Source organism: Cnephaeus nilssonii, assembly GCF_951640355.1.
Source record: "Cnephaeus nilssonii genome assembly, chromosome: 5".
NCBI lineage: Eukaryota > Metazoa > Chordata > Mammalia > Chiroptera > Vespertilionidae > Cnephaeus > Cnephaeus nilssonii.
This window is the reverse complement of record NC_137076.1, coordinates 42518983-42539226: the sequence shown is the minus strand read 5'-3', so window position 1 is coordinate 42539226 and position 20244 is coordinate 42518983. Positions and strand designations below refer to the sequence as shown.

Here is a 20244-nt window from a genome sequence, read left to right as displayed (position 1 = left end):
AAATATTCAATATAATGAAAACGATGCAGTTTTATCTTCCCATACAATTTGGAACTCAATAAAATGTTACTGGGTAAATCAAAAAGTAAGCAAATATCAATATGTTTACAGTTGTTCTATATACAAATGTGTGTTGTTTTTTTTCTATAATCACAACTAGTCATTTCTGAGGAGTGTATCTTTATTAGCTGTCAAATATATAGAGACAATCTACAGTCAGAAATGAAAATATAGTAGATATGATGGAGGCTTGTGAGCGACTCTCTAAGTAGGTGGCACACAGCAGCCCAGGCTGTGCACTGCGCAGCTCCGAGGGGAGCATGCACTTCCCCCTCGCTATGAAGAGTGCCTGGAGCTGTACAGCAGGTGGGTCCCTAATGTGCCTCTCAGTTAGCCATTGTCCTCATTCTCTTTTTTTAAGTCAATATTGTATTACTCACATAGCTTCTCACACAATGGATATACTTGAAAATCTTTATTTAGGTTTATTTCATCAGTAGAAATTTCAAATATTCTTATGACCAGAGGACAAAGTTCTCTTTATTTAATGTCTTTCATTAAATAGAAAAACATCTTTTGTAAAATTAACACACATGAGTCACATTTTTATATCTCTCCCTGTAGATTAGTTATATAAATAATCTCTAAAAATGTCATCTATTTTCATTGTAGTCCCGAGGAAAAAACATTGGATATATTGTTGATTGAAATAACACTTGCTGATGTTACCTGTACTAAATAGGATTTGCCAAGAAGTTGTACACAGTAATGTCTCTATGGCATTTTGTACATAATTACCTTGCAAAGTCAGAATGTAGAATTAAAACTACTGAGACAAATGTCAAAGATTCTAGTTTCAAATACCAGTTCCTGCCCTCATTCTGTAATGTGAAGTTATTAAAGATCAATAAACTTCAGCCCTTAGGCATAAAATGGGAATAACAATATTTTCATGGTGCTATTTGGGTAGTAAATATTTTTATGTATACAAAAGACTAGGTGGACCTGAATACAGGTTAATTTTCTTTTTTTTTTTTCCTGGATCTTATAAAATAGAACATTAAATGAAATAGCAACTAATAATTGATTTACTTTTTCATAGTAGAGACTTAGAATATACTTTTATGAAAGTAAGTTATTAACTCCTAAGGTAACTAAAATCACCAATAAATATTCCTCCTACTCATTTTTTCATGATTACTTGGAAAAAGGAATTTAAAATCACAATCATAACCATTTTGTAGTGCTTAATTGTCATGATTTTAGAAAATTAGTCACAGAAACAAATTTGTATTTTAATTAAAGTTAAAACATATTTTCCCTTGGAAACCTACAAGTGTATCACTTGCTTGAACATTTAAATTCTCAACCTCTTTTATTAAACTTGAGATAAACCTTAATTTTATATTTTTGAAAGTTTTTTTTAAAAAAACTCAATTACTTTATTTTCAAGATATTTCTAACACCATATAACTATAGTCTTGATTGCAGTTTTAAGTAAACCTAGATTAGTAATATCCAATTATACACCTTTCTCTTTCTCTCTTCATATATATTTATTTCTTCCTATATGTAATATATAATAATTTCCTGTTATTCAATAAAAACATTCTTAAGTTTACTATAGAGTTAAAAATTAACTTTCTACATTACATTTATTATAGTAAACTTAAGAACTTCTTGTTTATTGAAAAAACAGGAAAACATTCTTTTATAAGGTAAAATATTTGAATATTTTTAAATTAATGGCTATTCTTTATTATGAAGTTACTTAATAGACTAACTAAATAAGTCAATTACTCTGACAGAGCTTTTGTAACATTTTCTAGCATATGAAAGTGATGAACATAATTAGTCCAGACTCCTTAGTTTTGGGGAAGTTGTATAAATCCTTTTACCATCTTGGGTAACCTTTAATTAAATTATTTCTACTATGTATTAAATAATCTCAGATTATGTCTTCACTTGACTATAAAGATTTTAAAACTTTAGAAGAAAGGTGCTTAATAAATGAAAAGTATACGAAGCAAAATTATTTTTTGGGGAATATTTTTAATCAGTTCTAAAATATTACTGCAAAATCCAGGAATTTTTTTCAAGATGAAAGTATTTATTTCTAAAGAAATATTCAGAGGTATTCAGAATATTTTATATTAATTTGTAAACATATAAACATACTATCATAACATTCAAGGAAAAACCAAAATAAGTTTTGTTATCAAAACAAAAGACCACATGTCTTTTTATGGCAGTTTACCTGGATTTACTTTTTCTTTAAATGAATTCAATGTATAACAGTCATTAAACTAGCATGTAGTTTATAGCATGTTCTATCACCTAGAAGCACATATGTAATAATAAAGTCAACAATCTGTTTGTTTGAGTGTGTGTCTGTATGTATGATTTAGAATATTTTCATAAAACAAATATAATTTTTAAATGTTGCTTGAACTATTTTATAAACAATGTAGCTACTCTACAAACCCTGCTATTCACCCACTGCTAATTCACTTATTGATAATCATTTTACCCCTACTTATTAAACAATTACTAATATATGAAAAATTAATTGATATAGTAAAATACCTTACATAATGTGTTAGTTTCCCATATGAAAAATGGAGAATCATTAATATAATTTAAAGTAACTTACTCATTTTATTAGCTGTCAAGAATTTTAAAAATCAGTGACAATAGCAGGTATATCACTTTAGATAAATTATCAGTCTGTTTTTATAAAATTAGCTCCAAATTATACATATCATTATATCTTTACATTTCCCCAAACTTTATCATGAGTTTTTTTGGATCTCTTTCCCTTATATACATAATTATAATTATTAGTCGACTGAGCATATAAGCATGGCTCCAATTTTGTATTACATTAATGTTTCTGAATAAAAATAAATAAATAGCATCATTCCAAATGTTCAGGTTATTTCATTTCTTGCAGAGAATCAAGACACTTTATTTGCTGTGGATTTTTATGAAGCTAAGTGATTTTGAGAGTTTGGAAGACTAAGTCATTTAAAAATCAGATGAATAACAATAACTTTATGGTAAATTCTGTGGTTCATTCAGCTCATTTAACCAGATCACAAAATAGAACATTAAAACTCTATAGTAGAGTGATAAAAACAATTTATTTTACACCATGGGCAATGTAGATAGCAAATTAATTTTACTGATTACTTTTAATATTGATGTTCTCATATCTCTATGTGATTCTTGGTGGTTTATAATGGAAACTATAATGAAGTATATTAATATAAATATTAGTTACTATTTTTTCATCTTATTTAGCATGTTTTGCATCCCTAGCAGAATTATATTGTTCAACCTGCTTCTTATTTTCTCTTTTATTAAACACTCTAATCAGAAAAGCATCTACTGAAATGAATGGGATATAGAATGCACTTTTTTAAATCATGAAGGAATAGGTAAAATTTGACATGCAGGTCAACTATCTACATTGGTAGGTGCCTCATCTTTTACCTTGCTGTCTCTGGAAGCAGTAGCACCATTCATTGTTAGATATCAAACTGTCCTTGTATGTGTCACAAGAATTGAAGAATGCCTTCGTACACTGTTCATTCTTATCAAGGTAGATGCTCCCCAGCTCTGACTGGTCTAGTAGCAGGTCATAGTTTGTATCAAGTCTGTTAAACATCCAGCCAAGTGAATCCTTGCAAATTGGCAAAATACTGGTATCAAATCCTAATGGCAAAGACAGAAAATGATTAGTTAAACCTGAAAGTCCCCATCAGCAGGAAGCAAAATAAAGTAACATAATTGTTTGTGTAGGGTACGATGTAAGAATAATTGCAAAGAAAGTTATAGTTATTTAGCATTTAATATTTGAATCCTATTTATCATTTTTAGATTATTGGGATTAAAACTTAAATTTGTGGACTTGACAAATTAAAATTTTCACTATCTTTTTGGAATGTATTTGTGTATTCTGAACATATTTACTGCTTTCTATCTGTGCACCATCATGCTAGGCAATGGGGATAAGGTAAAAGGTATTTGTGACATTTTCATAAAAGCACAGAGGAAAAGTAATCTGATTTATTTTCATTGTTTTCATTTTTCACGTAAGATTGTTTGTATAATCAAAACAGAATTCCCCCACTCAAACAAAGCAATGGCAAACATAAGTTGCTCATTTCCTATTTCCTTGCCTTGGTTCTGGAAATACCAGGTTGAAAAATCTAGATAAGGCCCTATTCCCTTGGAGCTCACTTTTAAAATAGCATGAGTTGAGGTATTGGTTAAAACTACTTCTACCAGAAGTTGTCATATGCTTAGGGATTACATGAAGAAAGCAACCTGTAGAAAACAAATATACTAAATTCTGCATAAGCATTCAAAGAAATTGAGTTCTTGGTAAGAGATTTCTGGTGTGCATCTAAATCACTCCCTCTCTCCCAATCTAATTTTCAGGTCAATGGAGAAGCCTAAGGGTGCTATACCAGCCTTTATGAATATAAGCGATGGAAAGAAGAGAGAAGAGCCATTATCTTTTAGTAAGCATTCAGAGTTAGTGAAAGAGAGGCTATCTTCTCCCTTCACCTACTTACTGGAATGGAGGACTCAACGGGTTTGTCTTCCAAAACTTAGCCTGGAGAACTCTAAGAGAATCCTGATAAAGTCTACGGTGTCTGCAAGAAGGAGAGATGGGCATCTGATTTCCAGCTGCATATCTGTGTATCTATTTTTCACTAGTCCTGTTATTGACAAAGGAGCATGATAGTTGGAGTATGGCCATGCAGACCAAAGGCAAAGACTGCCCTGGGATTCCACCAAAGTCTGAAGGCTCACTCTGTGTTGGGGTAGATGAGATGTAAGGTAATGCTCAGAGAAAGTGAGCAGAAGGCCACCAGCTAGGGATTCACCAACCAGTGTTTCCTGTTTAGAGATAAGCGATGGAGAATCAGAGGAGAGGTAACAGAGCCTTAGATTCAAGCCAACACTCTGGACTGACTACTCAGAACAATGAAGAATGATTAAAATATTAAAAGCAGAGAGTGGCATGATATGACTTTTACTTTAAATTGACAATCTCTGTCATGTGTATAATATGAGGGCAAGTGTGGAAGGTGGGATGCCATAGGGAGTGACAGGAATAGCCATGTGTATCATATATTCACAAGTGCTTGAGTTTACTTTGACTGATCGTCAATCTTTAAAAACTAAATTTTAAAATTATCTTTGCTAAGCTTGTATGATATATCTTGTAAACATCATTGGTGGTTTCAACACATTCTTTTTTCTTATTTTTGTCAATTATAGTGTGAAAGAAAAGTACTGTTATCTTTCAATAATTTTTGTAGCTCTACTTTGAGGAGAACTTATCTTACAACACAAGCATCAGCAAAAAAGAATATTTCTTAAAACAGGACATTCACAGATATTTAACAAATGTTAGACACAATAGTACTAAGATTTTGCCCTTTATACTAAAGGGATATTACATTTTCATAAAGCACATGTCTGCTGAAGGATCAATTTGATGAAATGTCATAATGTTTTAGATCAAGAATGTCAAAGTATCTGATATGAATTCAGGTAACTTGCCCCTGTTCTATTGCTATCTTACTAGGTTAAGTTATTCAATATAACTCAGCTTTAATGTCCATATCTAGACAATGTAAAGATTTTTAAAGCATGATCTATGTTGCCTTGAAAATAAAAAGTACAGTGAATTTACGTTATTTGAATGACATACATAAAATTGTGTTATAAGGGTCACCAGAATAAGTAACAGAAAAGGACTAGAAATAAAATTATTTTTACATTCTAAATTAAATTTAAACTTTCAATATCATCCTGTCGATGCTCCAAAAATAAAATTAATTGGGGGAAAAAAGGTTTCCCTGGTCTTATCTTGAACTTATAGAGCTAATAAATACTGTTTGGTGACTTTAAGAGTTCGTGGATAATGCTATCATATAGTCACTATATGCAATACAATGCAAATATAAAGACAATTAAGATTGTGGCTGAAATTATAGTTGCTAATCAGCTGGCCTTAATAATGGAAGATTATTGTGGATTATCTAGATAGGCCCAATCAAATCACATAAATCTTAAAAGTAAAGAATTTTCCACACCAATAATCAGACAGAAATAAGACCCCCCAAAAATTTCAATGAAGACAGAAGGAAACCAGAAGCCTAGAAATAGGGGTGATGTCTATAAGCTGAGGATAGCTTTCAGTTTATAACCAGCAAGGAAACAGGGACCTCATTCCTATAACTGCAAGGACCTGAACTTTGTCAACAACACAACTGATCTACTAGTAAGATGTGGATCCTTTCCTAGAGCCTGCAGGAAGGCTCATGTCCTCTAGGTGCCTTGCTTTCAGTGCGGTGAAACCTGTGTTGGGCCACTCACCTACAGAACTGAAAATTAATAAATTTGTGTTGCTTTGGCCACTTGGGGTGATCTGTTACATCAGAATTAGGAAATTAATATAGTTTATTAACTGTATATATTTTATTTTTGTGTTTGCCTTGGGGTTTACAGTATACACTATTATCACACTCTACCTACAAATAACATTATACCACTTCACATATGCTATAAGAAAGTTACCAGAGTATATTCAAACTGTCTCACATTTTCTGCTGTTAGTGTTATCCATTTTAATTCTCTATATGTTGTAAACCCCACAATACTCCATGATGATGTTTGCTCTAAACAGCTTACCAGTTTTTTAAGTGATTAAAAATAAGAAAAAATATCTCCTTTCTTTTAAAGAAAAATTTGTTCTGTGTAATACTTGTAGCGTAAATGTACTGTTTTTCCTCACCATGAATTCTCCAATTCCCTATGGATAACAAAGGGTCTCCTACAATTTAATTCAATCCTTTTAAAATATGTTTTTATTGAATTTTAGAGATAGAAGAATGGAGAGGGGGAGATAGAAACACTGATGAGAGAGAAACATCATCGATGGGGTGCCTCCTGCACCCCCCTACAGGGAATCAAGCCTACAACCCAGACCTGTGCCCTGACTGGGAATTGAACTAGTGAGCTCTTGTTTCATGGATCGATGCTCAAACACTGAGTCACACCTGTCGGGCCAATTTAATTCAATTATGACACTATGTCCTGGAGATTATTGCAGATTCCATAAGACTGCTTCACTTCAGACACTAATCACAAGCAGTGGGTTCCCAGAGCACTCACACTTCCACTGTATTTCCTGCGATATATGATATTTTCCTCTGGCTGACCACACCTCTTAGTTAGTTTCTGGATATATGGTGAGCCAATTATCCAGGGCATATGCACTATTCGAAATGGCCCTCTTGGGCAGAATTTACACTGGTTCTAATTCATATGGCTCAAATATTGCCCACAGTAACCATTCTTGTATTTCTTGCCTGGACATACAATTCCAAAGCAGCAGTAACTTTCCTTTGCTTTGAAACCAAACAAGTAAACCAATCATGGCTACTATTGCCTCTTAGATTTTCCATAATCCACTTGTCTGCGAGCACACGTAAAACTCGGAGTGGTCTGTAGAAACTGCTCCCTCAATTAGAAATGAGGGAAAACACACTCATCTCTTCTTAGAGAAGTGGTGAAATCAAAGCAGAGCTTTTTCCAAAGAAACTCTCTTCACAAATCTGTGGGCATTTTTGCAAACTTTATTCTTTTAGATCCTCCTTTGTCCATATTTTAAGGGCAACTGACCTCCATCTAAAAAATTCCTTCACACTAGTACCTAGAACAATGTTTGTTTGAATAACCATTGGCCAGGAATTTGGAAGGGCCATCTTCAGAATTAGGCCCTGCCCACTATCTCTAAAAACAGGGTAGTTGAGCAGAAATATAAAAGTAAAACTATGAGTAATCAGAGAATATGGGGCAGTACATTCCAGGTAAAAGAAATATCAAGTATAAGGAATCTCAGATTGGTACAGAAGCTATCAAACACACAGTCTTTATCATTGAAAAATCTCTCCACATTCTCTCATAGGTTATTTGATGGCAGAAAATCAGTTTTTTTTTTCTTGTCTAGAATTAGGCACATAACTGTTCACTTACTAATTTTAATAGAAAGTCTATTTTAACAATTGCATTTACTTAAATGGCAGATATATTAGCATAACTGAGATTAAAAAATTGATGTAAAAATCATTTAAATGACAGCAGTAACTGTCAAAATATATTCAAAATGACTGAAGGATTAGCCTTAATTATGAATATTTAATATTTTAAATTTTACTGTAATTCTCCCCTACCCTCAAAAAATAAAAATAAAAAGGTACTGTACTATTTGGTGAGAAAAAAGGTATAAACAGAAATAGGTAATGAAAGTACTAGGTTCAAAGGTCTTGTAGATTTAAAGACAAAGAAGACAAAAATCCTCTTTTTAATTTGTCATTTAAGTAGTTATTTTATATTCCACTTCCAATACTGGATGAGTAACATAATACTGGACTGACACTCCTACCCATGAGTTTTTAAGCTCTGCACATAATTAAAAAACAACAAAAAACAAAAACAAAAACACAAAACAACAACAACAAACACAGAAAGAGAAGAGTGAATAAGAAGCAAGCACTTTTCTAGTGGAAAGTCCACAGTTTAGGAGGGGAATTATATGGAATGAATTCCCATTTTTCACTGTTTTTTAGCTCAGGGATAGATAGAGTTGGCATGGCAAAAAAACAGTAGGGACCCTGGTAAATAAAGAATGCATACATTATAACCTGGACACTTAGAAAATTGTACACAACCACTGAAGAATGAGGGAGAAATACAGGAAGGAAAGGAGTCCAAAAACCAATTATTGTCTGCTCTAGATTTTGACGACCAATTAACCACCCACATACATTGTAGACTCAGATTACCTCCTCAAAATTATAATTCTGAACTGATTAAGGCTGGCACACAAGAAGTATAATTTTCATTTTGAGCCCAACAGAATGAGCATGTGGTACAAACAAAACAAAACAACAACAAAAATGCCTCTCAATGGATTAAAATAACATAACAAAGTACCCAACAATTTAATCCATAACGTCTGGGAAAACATCCATCATTATAAGACATATGAAGCACCAGAAAAATGGAACATATTCATAAGAAACAATCCAATAGAAACAAATCTGAGATGACCCAGTTGTTGGAAATAGCAGGCAAATTTTTAAAACAATTAAAATAGCTATCTTATTGAAGGAAAAGAAAATAAGCTTGTAATAATTGCAATGATAGAAACTCTAAGTAGAGAAATAAAAATTATAAGAAAGAACTAAATGCAAATTGAAGAACAAAATAATAAAGCAGCATATACATATATATTATCTCTCTCTCTCTCTCTCTCTCTCTCTCCATATATATATATATATATATATATATATATATATATATATATATATATATGAATGATATCACTAGAAAAATTGCAATTGTTTAAGTTAAGGAAAGTGACGGGGGGAAAAACAACAGCAGAGCCTCAGGGAATATCTAGATAATATAAAAGAGTACAATACACACGTCAAGCCCCAGATGAGAAGGAAAAGATGGTGCAGAAAAAATAATTTGAGAAAATAATGGTAGAAATTTTACTTGTATATCTAAATTTATAGTTTGAAGATATACAATAAATGTCAAGAAAAATATACAAAGGAAGGACTTTCCTAAACAAATTATTAAGAACTAAAGATAAACACCAAACTTGAAATGAGCAGGAAGAGATGGCACATTACAATTAAACAATGATTCAACTACAGTTTGTCATCTTATCAGAAAATTTAGAGGCCAGGAAGAGTTGAATGATATCTTTAAATGATGAAAAAGACAAAAAAAAATATTTTCAAAAATCTACATCCAGTGAAAATATTCACCAGGAATGAAGACAAGGACTCCTTGCTTTCACCTAAGAAGTAGAAAGCTAAAACAAGTATTGCTCCACACTAAATATAAGAAAACTTTGAATAATCTACAAAACCACACCTTTTTTTTGAACCTTTCAGGAACATTTTGTAGAAAAGCAATGCAATAACCATAAATATACTTAATTTGTCTGAAAAAAGACATTATAAGAGAGAAAAATGGGCAAAGCAGTGATAAACAACTATCAAAAAGGTAGATTGCAGTTAAATCACATCAATACTTATATTAAATGTAAATTATCTGAGCACATCAATAAAAATAAGAAAAAAGTAAGGGTGGATTAAAAAGCAAGAAGAAACTGTATATTGTCTTGAAGGAAACCATTTTAAATCAAATGGCACAGTAGGTTGAAATTAATAGATTGAAAAAAATATATACCATGCAAATGCTTATGGGAAGAAAGCCAGACTGACTATACTAATAACATATTTCACTTCAAGATAAAAAGGGATATTACATAATGATAAGTAGTTCAAAGAGAAGACATAACAACCTGAATTGTATGTATTTAAAATGAAGCTTCAAATTGCATGAGAAGAAAACAACAAACTGATAGAACCAAACATAGATATAGACAAATTCCCAATTACAGCTGGAGACTTTAATCTGTAGACAATCAATAAAAGAAGTAGACAGAAAAACAGCAAGGGTATAGAAGATCTGAAAAACATTGCCAATAAACTTGAAATAATTTACATTTATAAAACACTCCAAAAAATAATAACAGAATAATAATACACGTTCCTTTCAAGTGCATATGAAATCTATTCTGGGGCATAAAGTGGACCTTTAGAAATGTGAAAGAAGTGAAAGCATACAAAATATGGTATCAGAACATAACAGAATTACAGTAGAAATAAATAACAGAAGGAACCATGAAAAAATATGTATAAAACTTAAACAAAAAATACAAAGAATAAATGGGTTTTAAATAATTCAAAGACGTTATTTAAATTCAGTAAGAAAACATAATCAGTTGTAATAATCATCTCATACCAACAAGTGCAAAAATATATATATTAGAATATTATCCAGGTCAATCTTTTTTTGAGAGAGATTTTTCTTAAGGAACACAAACTAAGAACTCTGAGATCAAAACAGAAAGATGTAGTGAGAAAATATTTGGAACACATAAAATATTAAAAGATTAAAATAAATGTTTATGTGAATATACGTATGAGAATGAAGTAAGATTGCAAAACCATGTATCAGGCTATTAACAATTTTTTGTCTCATGTTATGTAATGATTTTGAGCTAATTTATTTCCTTTTTGTTTATATTTTCTCCTTTGTTTTAGCTGTCATTTCTTGATGCTTTTAAGACACCTATAATGCTTACCTTCCAGGTTGTGTGTTAGTTACTCAACAGATAATGGAGTAAACTTCAATAGAAATAATGCTTACATTATAAATGATTGAATACATATGAAACATATGTGCTCAGCCTGTGTTGCTCAGTGGTTGAGCATAGACCTATGAATCAGGAGGTCAGGGTTCAATTCCTGGTCAGGGCATATGCCTGGGTTGCAGGCTTGATCTCTAGTGTGTGGTATGCAGGAGGCAGCTGATCAATGATTCTCTCTCATTATTGATGTTTCTATCTCTCTCCCTCCCTTCCTCTCTAAAATCAATAAAAATTTTTTTAAAAAAGAGAAATATATGTCTATATTATAAAAATGTATGGTTTTTTCCTGCACAGATTAAAAAAAATATTATTGTCTTTTTTTGGGGGAGGGGTTTCACTTTGACTATGTTCTAATAATGCAAATTACTGGTGAAATGTGTGCTGAACACCTTGCATAGCTATATTTTGAAAATAAGAAATTTCTTCTGTTGAAAACAGAATATAATAAAATTTACAATATTTCACATATCCTGTGAGAATCAAGCTATTTGTTAATGTTCAAAATTACCAATGCTAATAGTAACTCCTTCTATTTGGGACAATAGAGTTCCTAAAGACTAGAGGTTCATCAAAAGTTTGGTGTCTAATGAATCCACTAGATAATTTCCCAGGACAGAATAATGTAACAAAACAATTGTATTATAATATATTATTCACTTACTATCTTTATTTTATAATTATAGTTTCAATTTATATAGGATGACATTAATTTAGCTAAATATCTACACTAATAAAAGAGAAACATACAAATTGACCTTACCTCTGCTACACCCACAAGCCACACCCACCACCCAATCAGGAGTGAGTATGCAGATTAACCCAACCAAGATAGCTGCGGCCACAGAACGAGCAGGAGGCTTGGGTTTCCCCAGTAGTGGAGGAAGCCAAGCTTCCTGCCCGCTCTGGCTGGCCCTGGCCTCTGCTCAAGGCTACAAAGTTTCAATTATAGAAAATAAATAAATCCCAACAAAAATGGCGGCAGCTATGGAGCTGGAGAGAGCAGGAGGCTTGAGTTGCCCCCAGTGATGGAGGAAGCCAAGCTTCCCACAGCCCTGACCTCCGCTGAAGGCTACAAAGTTTCAATTATAGAAGTTAAATAAATCCCAGATACCAGGGCCTCTGCTTGGGTTGCAGGGGGGGGCATGGCCAGCCTGCAAAACATCACAGGTGCCTCGACCAGGCTGCTCCATGTCCCAAGGGAACCCCCACCCTGATCCGGGACACCCTTCAGGGCAAACCAGCCGGACCCCACCCATGCACCAGGCCTCTATCCTATCTAATAAAAGAGTAATATGCAGATTGACCATCACTCCAACACACAAGATGGCTGCCCTCATGTGGTCAAAGATGGCTGCCCCCATGTGGACACAAGATGGCCACCACAAGATGGCCAGCAGGGGAGGGCAGTTGGGAGGAACCAGGTGTGAAAGGAAGGGTAGTTACGGGCGATCAAGCCTACAGGGGAGGGCAGTTAGGGGTGACCAGGCTGGCAGAGGAGGGAAGTTGGGGTGACTGGGCCTGCAGGGAAGGGCAGTTGGGGGGGGCCCAGGCCTTCAGGGGAGGGCAGTTAGGGGCAATCAGGTTGGCACGGGAGGAGTCAGGCATCAATCAGGCTGGTAGGGGAGTGGTTAGGGGGTGATCAGGCTGGAAGGCAGAAGCGGTTAGGGGCAATCAGGAAGGCAGGCAGGTGAGCAGTTGGAAGCCAGCAGTCCTGGATTGTGAGAGGGATGTCCAACTGCCCGTTTAGGCCCGATCCTACCGGGATCGGGCCTAAACGGGCAGTCAGGCATCCGTGGAGGGGTCCCAGATTGGAGAGGGTGCAGGCTGGGCTGAGGGACACACACCCCTGTACATGAATTTTATGCAGTGGGCATCTAGTCTATACTAATAAAAGAGTAATATGCTAATTAGAACGGGAGACCTTCTGAAGACCTTCCGGACAAAGCCGGGGGCTTGGCCAGCCTGCAAACTGGCCCCAAACGGCCCTCAGCCCCTCGCCCAAGCTGGCCATGCCCCACCGCAGGAATCCTCACCCTGATGGGGGCGTGGCTGGCCTGCAAACTGTCCCAGCCCCTGGCCCAGGCTGGCACCGACCCCAGTGGGGACCCCCACCCTGATCTGGGACTCCCTACAGGGCAGACCAGCCGGCCCCCACCCATGCACCAGGCATCTATATATACTAATAAAAGGGTAATATGCTAATTAGACCAGATGTCCTTCCAGACAAAGCCATGGTGGCAGAGCCAAGGCAGAGGCAGTTAGGGGTGATCAGATTGGCAGGGGAAAGCAGTTAGGGCAATCAGGCTGGCAGGGGAGAGCAGTTAGTAGGATCAGGCCAGTAGGGGAGAGCAGTTAAGGGGATCAGGTCAGCAGGGGAGGGTAGTTAGGGGGATCAGGCCGGTAGGCAGGTGAGCAGTTAGGAGCCAGAGGTCCCGGATTGTGAGAGGGATGTCCGACTGCCGGTTTAAACCAGCAGTCGGACATCCCCTGAGGAGTCCTGGATTAGAGAGGGTGCAGGCTGGGCTGAAGAACACCCCCTCCCCTGCATGAATTTCATGCACTGGGCCTCTAGTGAATATATAATTTGGCAAAATTTTATAATTAAATAGTAAGATAATATGTAAGTAATACTAAGTGTATAATGAAATGTTATTATAGAGAGTTATTTTGTCTACCTCATAAAAGAAGAAAATGCCAGATGTCTCAATAATTAGAACAAACCAAATAAGCAATGATCTGTATCTTTCTTTTTATTACTTGACATAAGAAAATGAAATGTATCTTCTAATTTTATAAATCTTTGCTTTCAAAAGATGTCCTAGAAGGCTCCTAATTGCATTAAAATAGTTCATTGTCTTTAAGCCATCGGATTCCAAAAGTAATCTTTCTCTCAATATGAAGACAGCAAGACATAAAGTGAGAAATGTCTTGGAAAGAAATTAGACTGTATTCATTCACCCTGGGGATGTAAGTAATTCTCTATCATTTTCTCTGACTGGGGAGAGCATTTGGTGTATAGGAAAGCAAAAATAAGACATTATCTTAATCTGAACCAGACTGTTAATCTGAGGATTTTGCATATGATTGCATGTGATTGTGCTTTCCAAACAGACAAAAAGAAAATTAATACAATATCTTTTCCAAAGGTCAGACACACAGAGACTCAACTACAACCATAAAAAACACACACAAAAAAACCCTATGTATAATATTTGTTCTTTAACTTTTGGAGATTTAAACAATGAAACAAAATATATCAAGGTATACAGATTATAATGGTACAGTATATACTTATTGTGTTCAATCTCATCTCTAATAAAGCAAATACAAATTAAATTAACAACATATAATAAAGTGCGCACAAGAATGGAAAAGCTTTTAAAAAGAACTTTTTTAAAAAAAAATGGCAGGGGTGAAGACTAAAATTAATTCTCATGCTTACCTGTTAAAACTTAAAAATGCCCTGAACTTTTTGCAAAGCAGCTTGGCAACATTTATTACCATTTATAATTTGAAATTCATGCATATTTTGACCCATCACTTCCATTGTATGGAATCGTTCTCATGGAAATAAAAGCATACCAAGTAACTGCAGAATTGGTTGTCATGTAGAAAATAATTGAAATAGTAAATAATCATTCCTAGGGAAATAATTGATTGGTTAAATTATGGTATATGCAAACAATATAGTATTTTTATTGCTTCTTTGCTTCATCTGTTCATTAATTCTACTCATTTTTATTGAATGAATACTATGTGTCAAACTATTGTATGGTTCAATGATACAGTGGTGAATAAAGACCTCTGCATTCATTAAATTTACAATAGTCGAGTGTGGAGGGAAGGAAAAAGAGATGGAGAGGAAGACAGATGGTGTGTGAGAGAGAAAAACAAACAAAATGAACAAGTAGATTATCACTATGGTAGATAGTGAGAATTGCTACAAAGGAAAAATAAGAATAAAAAGGAGATGTGGAATATAATATTAGAGGGCTGGTTTATACATTAAATATGATTATGTCAGGAGAAGATTCACTCAGAGGGTGTACCCATTTGAGGAGTTGAGTGAGTTTACTATCTCTCTTCCAGGTATTTGTCTTATGTGTTCTAATGGGTAACTTCCTTTTGTAAATTTACTCTTAGTTGGCCTCTGACTTATTCAAGCAGAGTATAAGGAATCCTGTACTCACTTTTTCTTTTTTTCTCCAAATATATTAATCTCTCAAGGAGTTTCTTGTAATTATACCATTATATTAAGAATGTCTCATTTCTTACAAGAAAAAACTGGAAAGGGAAATAATATTTATGAATGTGTAAAATTAAGCAGACACTGTGCTGAATGTTTACACAAGCTCTCATTTTATCTGTCTCCAAGTATGGAAAAGATTATTTTTCTGAACTCAAGTTCAAAGGATACATTTGAGAGTAAACATTCAAGTATGAGAATTGGTTGGAGAGGTATAGACATTAAAAAAAATCAAAATGTAAGGGTCTGGAACAAACTTTTGTCCCATTCCAGATATGTTTGTATAAAAAGTGTAAATATAACTTATTAACTAAGATCAGGCATCTCCCTTGCTTACTCTCAAGGCATCAAAAAAATTAACACCTGCCAAAGATATAATCAATAATTCTGAAGACAAACCTGAGAAACACTCCTACACAATAGGGAAAATACTACCATTTCCTTCTGAATGTTGTGGGAAAAAACATATACATAGTCACTACACATTTAGAGATAATTATGTCCATTGGTGATAGCATAATTGAACTCTTACCATTCACAACAGCATGGATGGACATGGAGGGCATTATGCTAAGCGAATAAATATCACATGATCTCACTCATTTGTGGATTATAATGAACAACATAAACTGATGAACAAAAGTAGATCCAGAGATATAGAAGCATCGAACAGACCATCAAACTTCAGGGGGAAGGCAGGGGAGGTGGGTGGGTAAGAGATCAACCAAAGGACTTGTATGCATGCGTATAAGCATAACCAATGAACACAGACACTAAGGGGGTAAGGGCATGTGCTGGGGGTTGGGGGTGGCTGGGGAGAAGTCAATGGGGAACAAATGAGACATATATAATACTATATGTAATACTTTAAACAATAAAGTACTTTTTACAAAAGAATTAAATTAGCAAAAGAAGGAGGATTATTAAGTAAACAGCTCTGGTACATTTGATCAACTACTTGAGGGAAAAATAATAATACTAGATCCCTACCTCACACCACAAGGTGAGGTAAAGCACAAGTAAATGCTTAAAATGAAATTGTAAACAATGTAGAAATTAAAATAGTCCACCAGTGAGGAATGCCTTTCTAATTACAAAAACAAAGGGATAGAGCAAAAGAGAAAAAGCAAGCGCGAGAAAGAACTCATGGACATAGACAACAGTGTAGAGATTGTGGGGTGAAGAGGTGGTATAGATGAAAGAGCGTATAAGAGGTTGAATAAATGGTGATGAAAAAATAAATAAAATAAAGAAACAAAAAACAATGATGATGTAAAACAGAACTATTAAATACATAAATACAAAAAGTGGAAACTGTAAAAAAAATTCCTTGATGAGAAGAAAACAAATGAGGCATTTTAGGAAATGTAGGTTATGGATGAGTGTGCCATCTTATGATTTTTTTTAGAAGCTGATATTTGAGAATTGAAAGTGAGAGTGGATGGGTCATGTCACAATGAGCAAAGGAAACATACTTGGGACTTCCTTTGTTAGCTACAAGATGCTGCTCATGATTATTGCCTACTCCCTCTTGCACTATTTTAAGTCAAATGCTTCAATCTTTGGGTGCTCCCTAAAATTAAGCACGTTTCAATTTATTTCTTTTCTACGTGTTAAATACGTAAAAAATATTTTTTGGAAATAAAATCATATTGACAGGTTTCTTTTTTGAAAAATGCAAAGTTCACGAAATTATTCATAACAAGCTCCCTATTTCAATTTACATTTCTGATGTTCAAGGAATTAAAACAAAAACTTCTGGGGGGATTATATAAATCAGGGGTGGGGAACATCCAGCCCACAGGCTGTGTAAGGGCCCCTAAATCATTTGGCCTGGCCCTGCCAAGGCATTATGGGTGAGTTAATTAAATTTTTGACCAAATATAGCGTGTTAATTTTAAGTTGATAATTTTGTATGGACCAAGAATGATGTTATACATATCCAAATGGCCCTTGGCAGAAAAAAGGTTCCCTACCCCTGAATAGATAATGAAAGAATCATATCAGATTCATATAACTCCTGTTAATAAATTTAATTTTCAGTGTGTCATTGAAAATACCCTTTTAGTCTACTGTCATCGTTGGGTCAAAGTAGAAATGTTTGCAAAGCAATCATGAAAAGGCTAATCTTGGGAATGAGGGGCACGAATTGTGCTCTCTAAAAATCTGTGTTCCAAAATTCTTACCTTTTTTCCCCCTGTTATTCTACTCTTTACCACTTCTATGAAAACACTGAAAAAATATTCCTACACCTTCAATTCAATATAAAGACTAAATGCTGTCTCTGAGGGATATTTCTTTTTCTACCAATCAGGGGTTTCACAAATGGTTTATTTCCTTGCAAAATACTATAGGTGTGCTGGAAGTAAATACAAGGCTGATTTTTGTTCAGCATCTAAGTGAAGGATAAACTTTGAAGTAGGTGTTTTGATCTAAGTGATTCGTTGGAAATAAAATCCCACATCAAAGACAATGGCATATTTCAAAGATAGAAATCTTACTGCTTCTCTCAGGCCTCAGTAATGCTTTTGTCTTCTTGTTTTGGCTTCCACTTTCATGAAGGGCCTTGAACCAGTCCCGCAACCTGTTTGCCACTTCCCTGAACTCCAGGTCACTGCATGCTAAAAACAAAGAGGAACAACAACAATCATGAATAATAACTTAGCAGAAGGTCAATGCTAATTCTCCAACTATTCCAGCAACTGAAATGTAACAACAACTAAAAGAAAAAGAAAAGTAATACAATGACTAATTGTGTTTCAGCTTTTCAAACACTAAAAATAAATGTGTTTCAAATGCAATGAGATGTAGTATAATATTTTATTTAATAAAGAAATATTTCTAGTAGAATTGTACTTCCACTTTTCTCTAGAATATAACAGCAGCTGAAAGTTCTAATTTTTAACATCACATAAATTGGTCAAATATGTATGTTCTGAACACTTTTGTCATGGTAAGGTGGTAATCATCTGGGGAAATACGAGTTGAAAATCCAAACTGAATACTTACACATTTATTATTGGCTATACCATACCCAAACAAAAAGCAAAGTTTTATCCAATAAAATATCTGCCAAAAAACAATAAAAAGTTGGTTGATCAATTTAGCACAGTTTTTTTTAACTGTGATAGTAAATTTTAGTGCTATAGTGCTTATCATGTATATCTAATGAAATATCTGTGACTTCATATGATTTTTTGAGTTCAATGAATTTATATTTAAGAAAAATAGCATTTAAAAATTTACTCTAATATTCCAAATACATGATACCTTCAATTTCTATGTAAGATGATGCAGGTATTGTACTGGAATATTTTAGGAATTAAGAATCCTGTGATAATACCAATAATAATAATACTAATAGCAGCTAACACTACCTACTATCAAAAGACTTTATATACAGTAACATGTTTAATCCTTATAAAAACTTTATAAAATCTATGCTAATATTGCCGACATTTACGTGTTAGAAAAATTATGCATTTGGGAGGTCAGGCAAGTGTCAGATCCAAATTCTGTATTCAAAAGATAGAATACAAGGTCTTTAAAATATATATGTATATATATATATATATATATATATATATATATATATATATATATATATATATATATATATTGAGTTCAGAAAGGAAGGGCGAGGGAGAAATAGAGATAGAAACATCAATGGTAAGAGAGAATTATTGATTGGCTACCTCCTTCATGCCCCACACTGGGGATCCAGCCCACAACCCAGGCATGTGCCCTGACCAGGAATCAAACCATGACTCCCTGGCTCATTGGTTGACACTCAACCACTAAGGCACGCTGGCCGGGCACAAGTCTTTTTTTTTTTTTTTAATATATTTTATTGATTTTTTACAGAGAGAGGAAGAGAGAGGGATAGAGAGTTAGAAATATCGATGAGAGAGAAACATCGATCAGCTGCCTCTTGCACACCCCCTACTGGGGATGTGCCCGCAACCAAGGTACATGCCCTTGATCGGAATCGAACCTGGGACCCTTGAGTCTGCAGGCCGATGCTCTATCCACTGAGCAAAACCGGTTTTGGCATAAGTCTTAATCTTTATAGCAAACTACCTCAGTAGTAGCATGATCCAAATTAGATCAAACAAGACACTGTTTCACTCAAACCTTATCAATTTCCATTTCAGTAAGTTATGACTGTCATCATGTGACATGATCATCACTGCAGAGATGTACATGAACAAAACAGATTTTTAAAAGAAAATACACAAAGCCTATGTCAATATATCTTCTTTAAAGGAGCATGTATCTTCAAGTTTATTTTTTAATTTATCTTTGTTGTTGAAAGTATTACAGATGTCACTTTTCCTTCTCCGCATTGACCTCTTCCACCCTGATCCCACCCCACCCTAGGCCTTCATTGCACTACTGTCTGTGTCCATGGGTTATGCATATAAATTCTTTGGTTAATCTCTTCCTGCCCCTCCTTCCCTCTGAGATTTGTCAGTCTGTTCAAGTCCATTTTTAAGGTCAATTAAAAACAGATCACACAGATCTCATGGAAAAATAAGCTAATATGCCACCACATATTCCTCAGCATCCACGGGGGCCCATGATGGAGGCTACCCCGTACGACTTGCCTTTCCTTTTTTTTTTTTCCAGACGGAGGCTACACTGCTGTTATGCATTATTATAAGTTATGAGTCAGATG

General features: G+C 34.4%; 1 protein-coding gene across 1 annotated transcript in view; it reads right to left on the bottom strand.

Annotated features, from left to right (window-relative positions):
• Positions 1-20244, bottom strand: part of SPOCK3 (SPARC (osteonectin), cwcv and kazal like domains proteoglycan 3) — a 354386-nt gene that overhangs the window by 8443 nt on the left and 325699 nt on the right. Inside the window, exons 7-8 of the mRNA XM_079770309.1 lie at positions 18068-18187; positions 3496-3717 (exon numbers count right to left, since the gene is read on the bottom strand). Of these exons, the coding sequence (XP_079626435.1) occupies positions 3496-3717; positions 18068-18187 (342 nt within the window). The remainder of the gene's footprint in view (positions 1-3495; positions 3718-18067; positions 18188-20244) is intronic.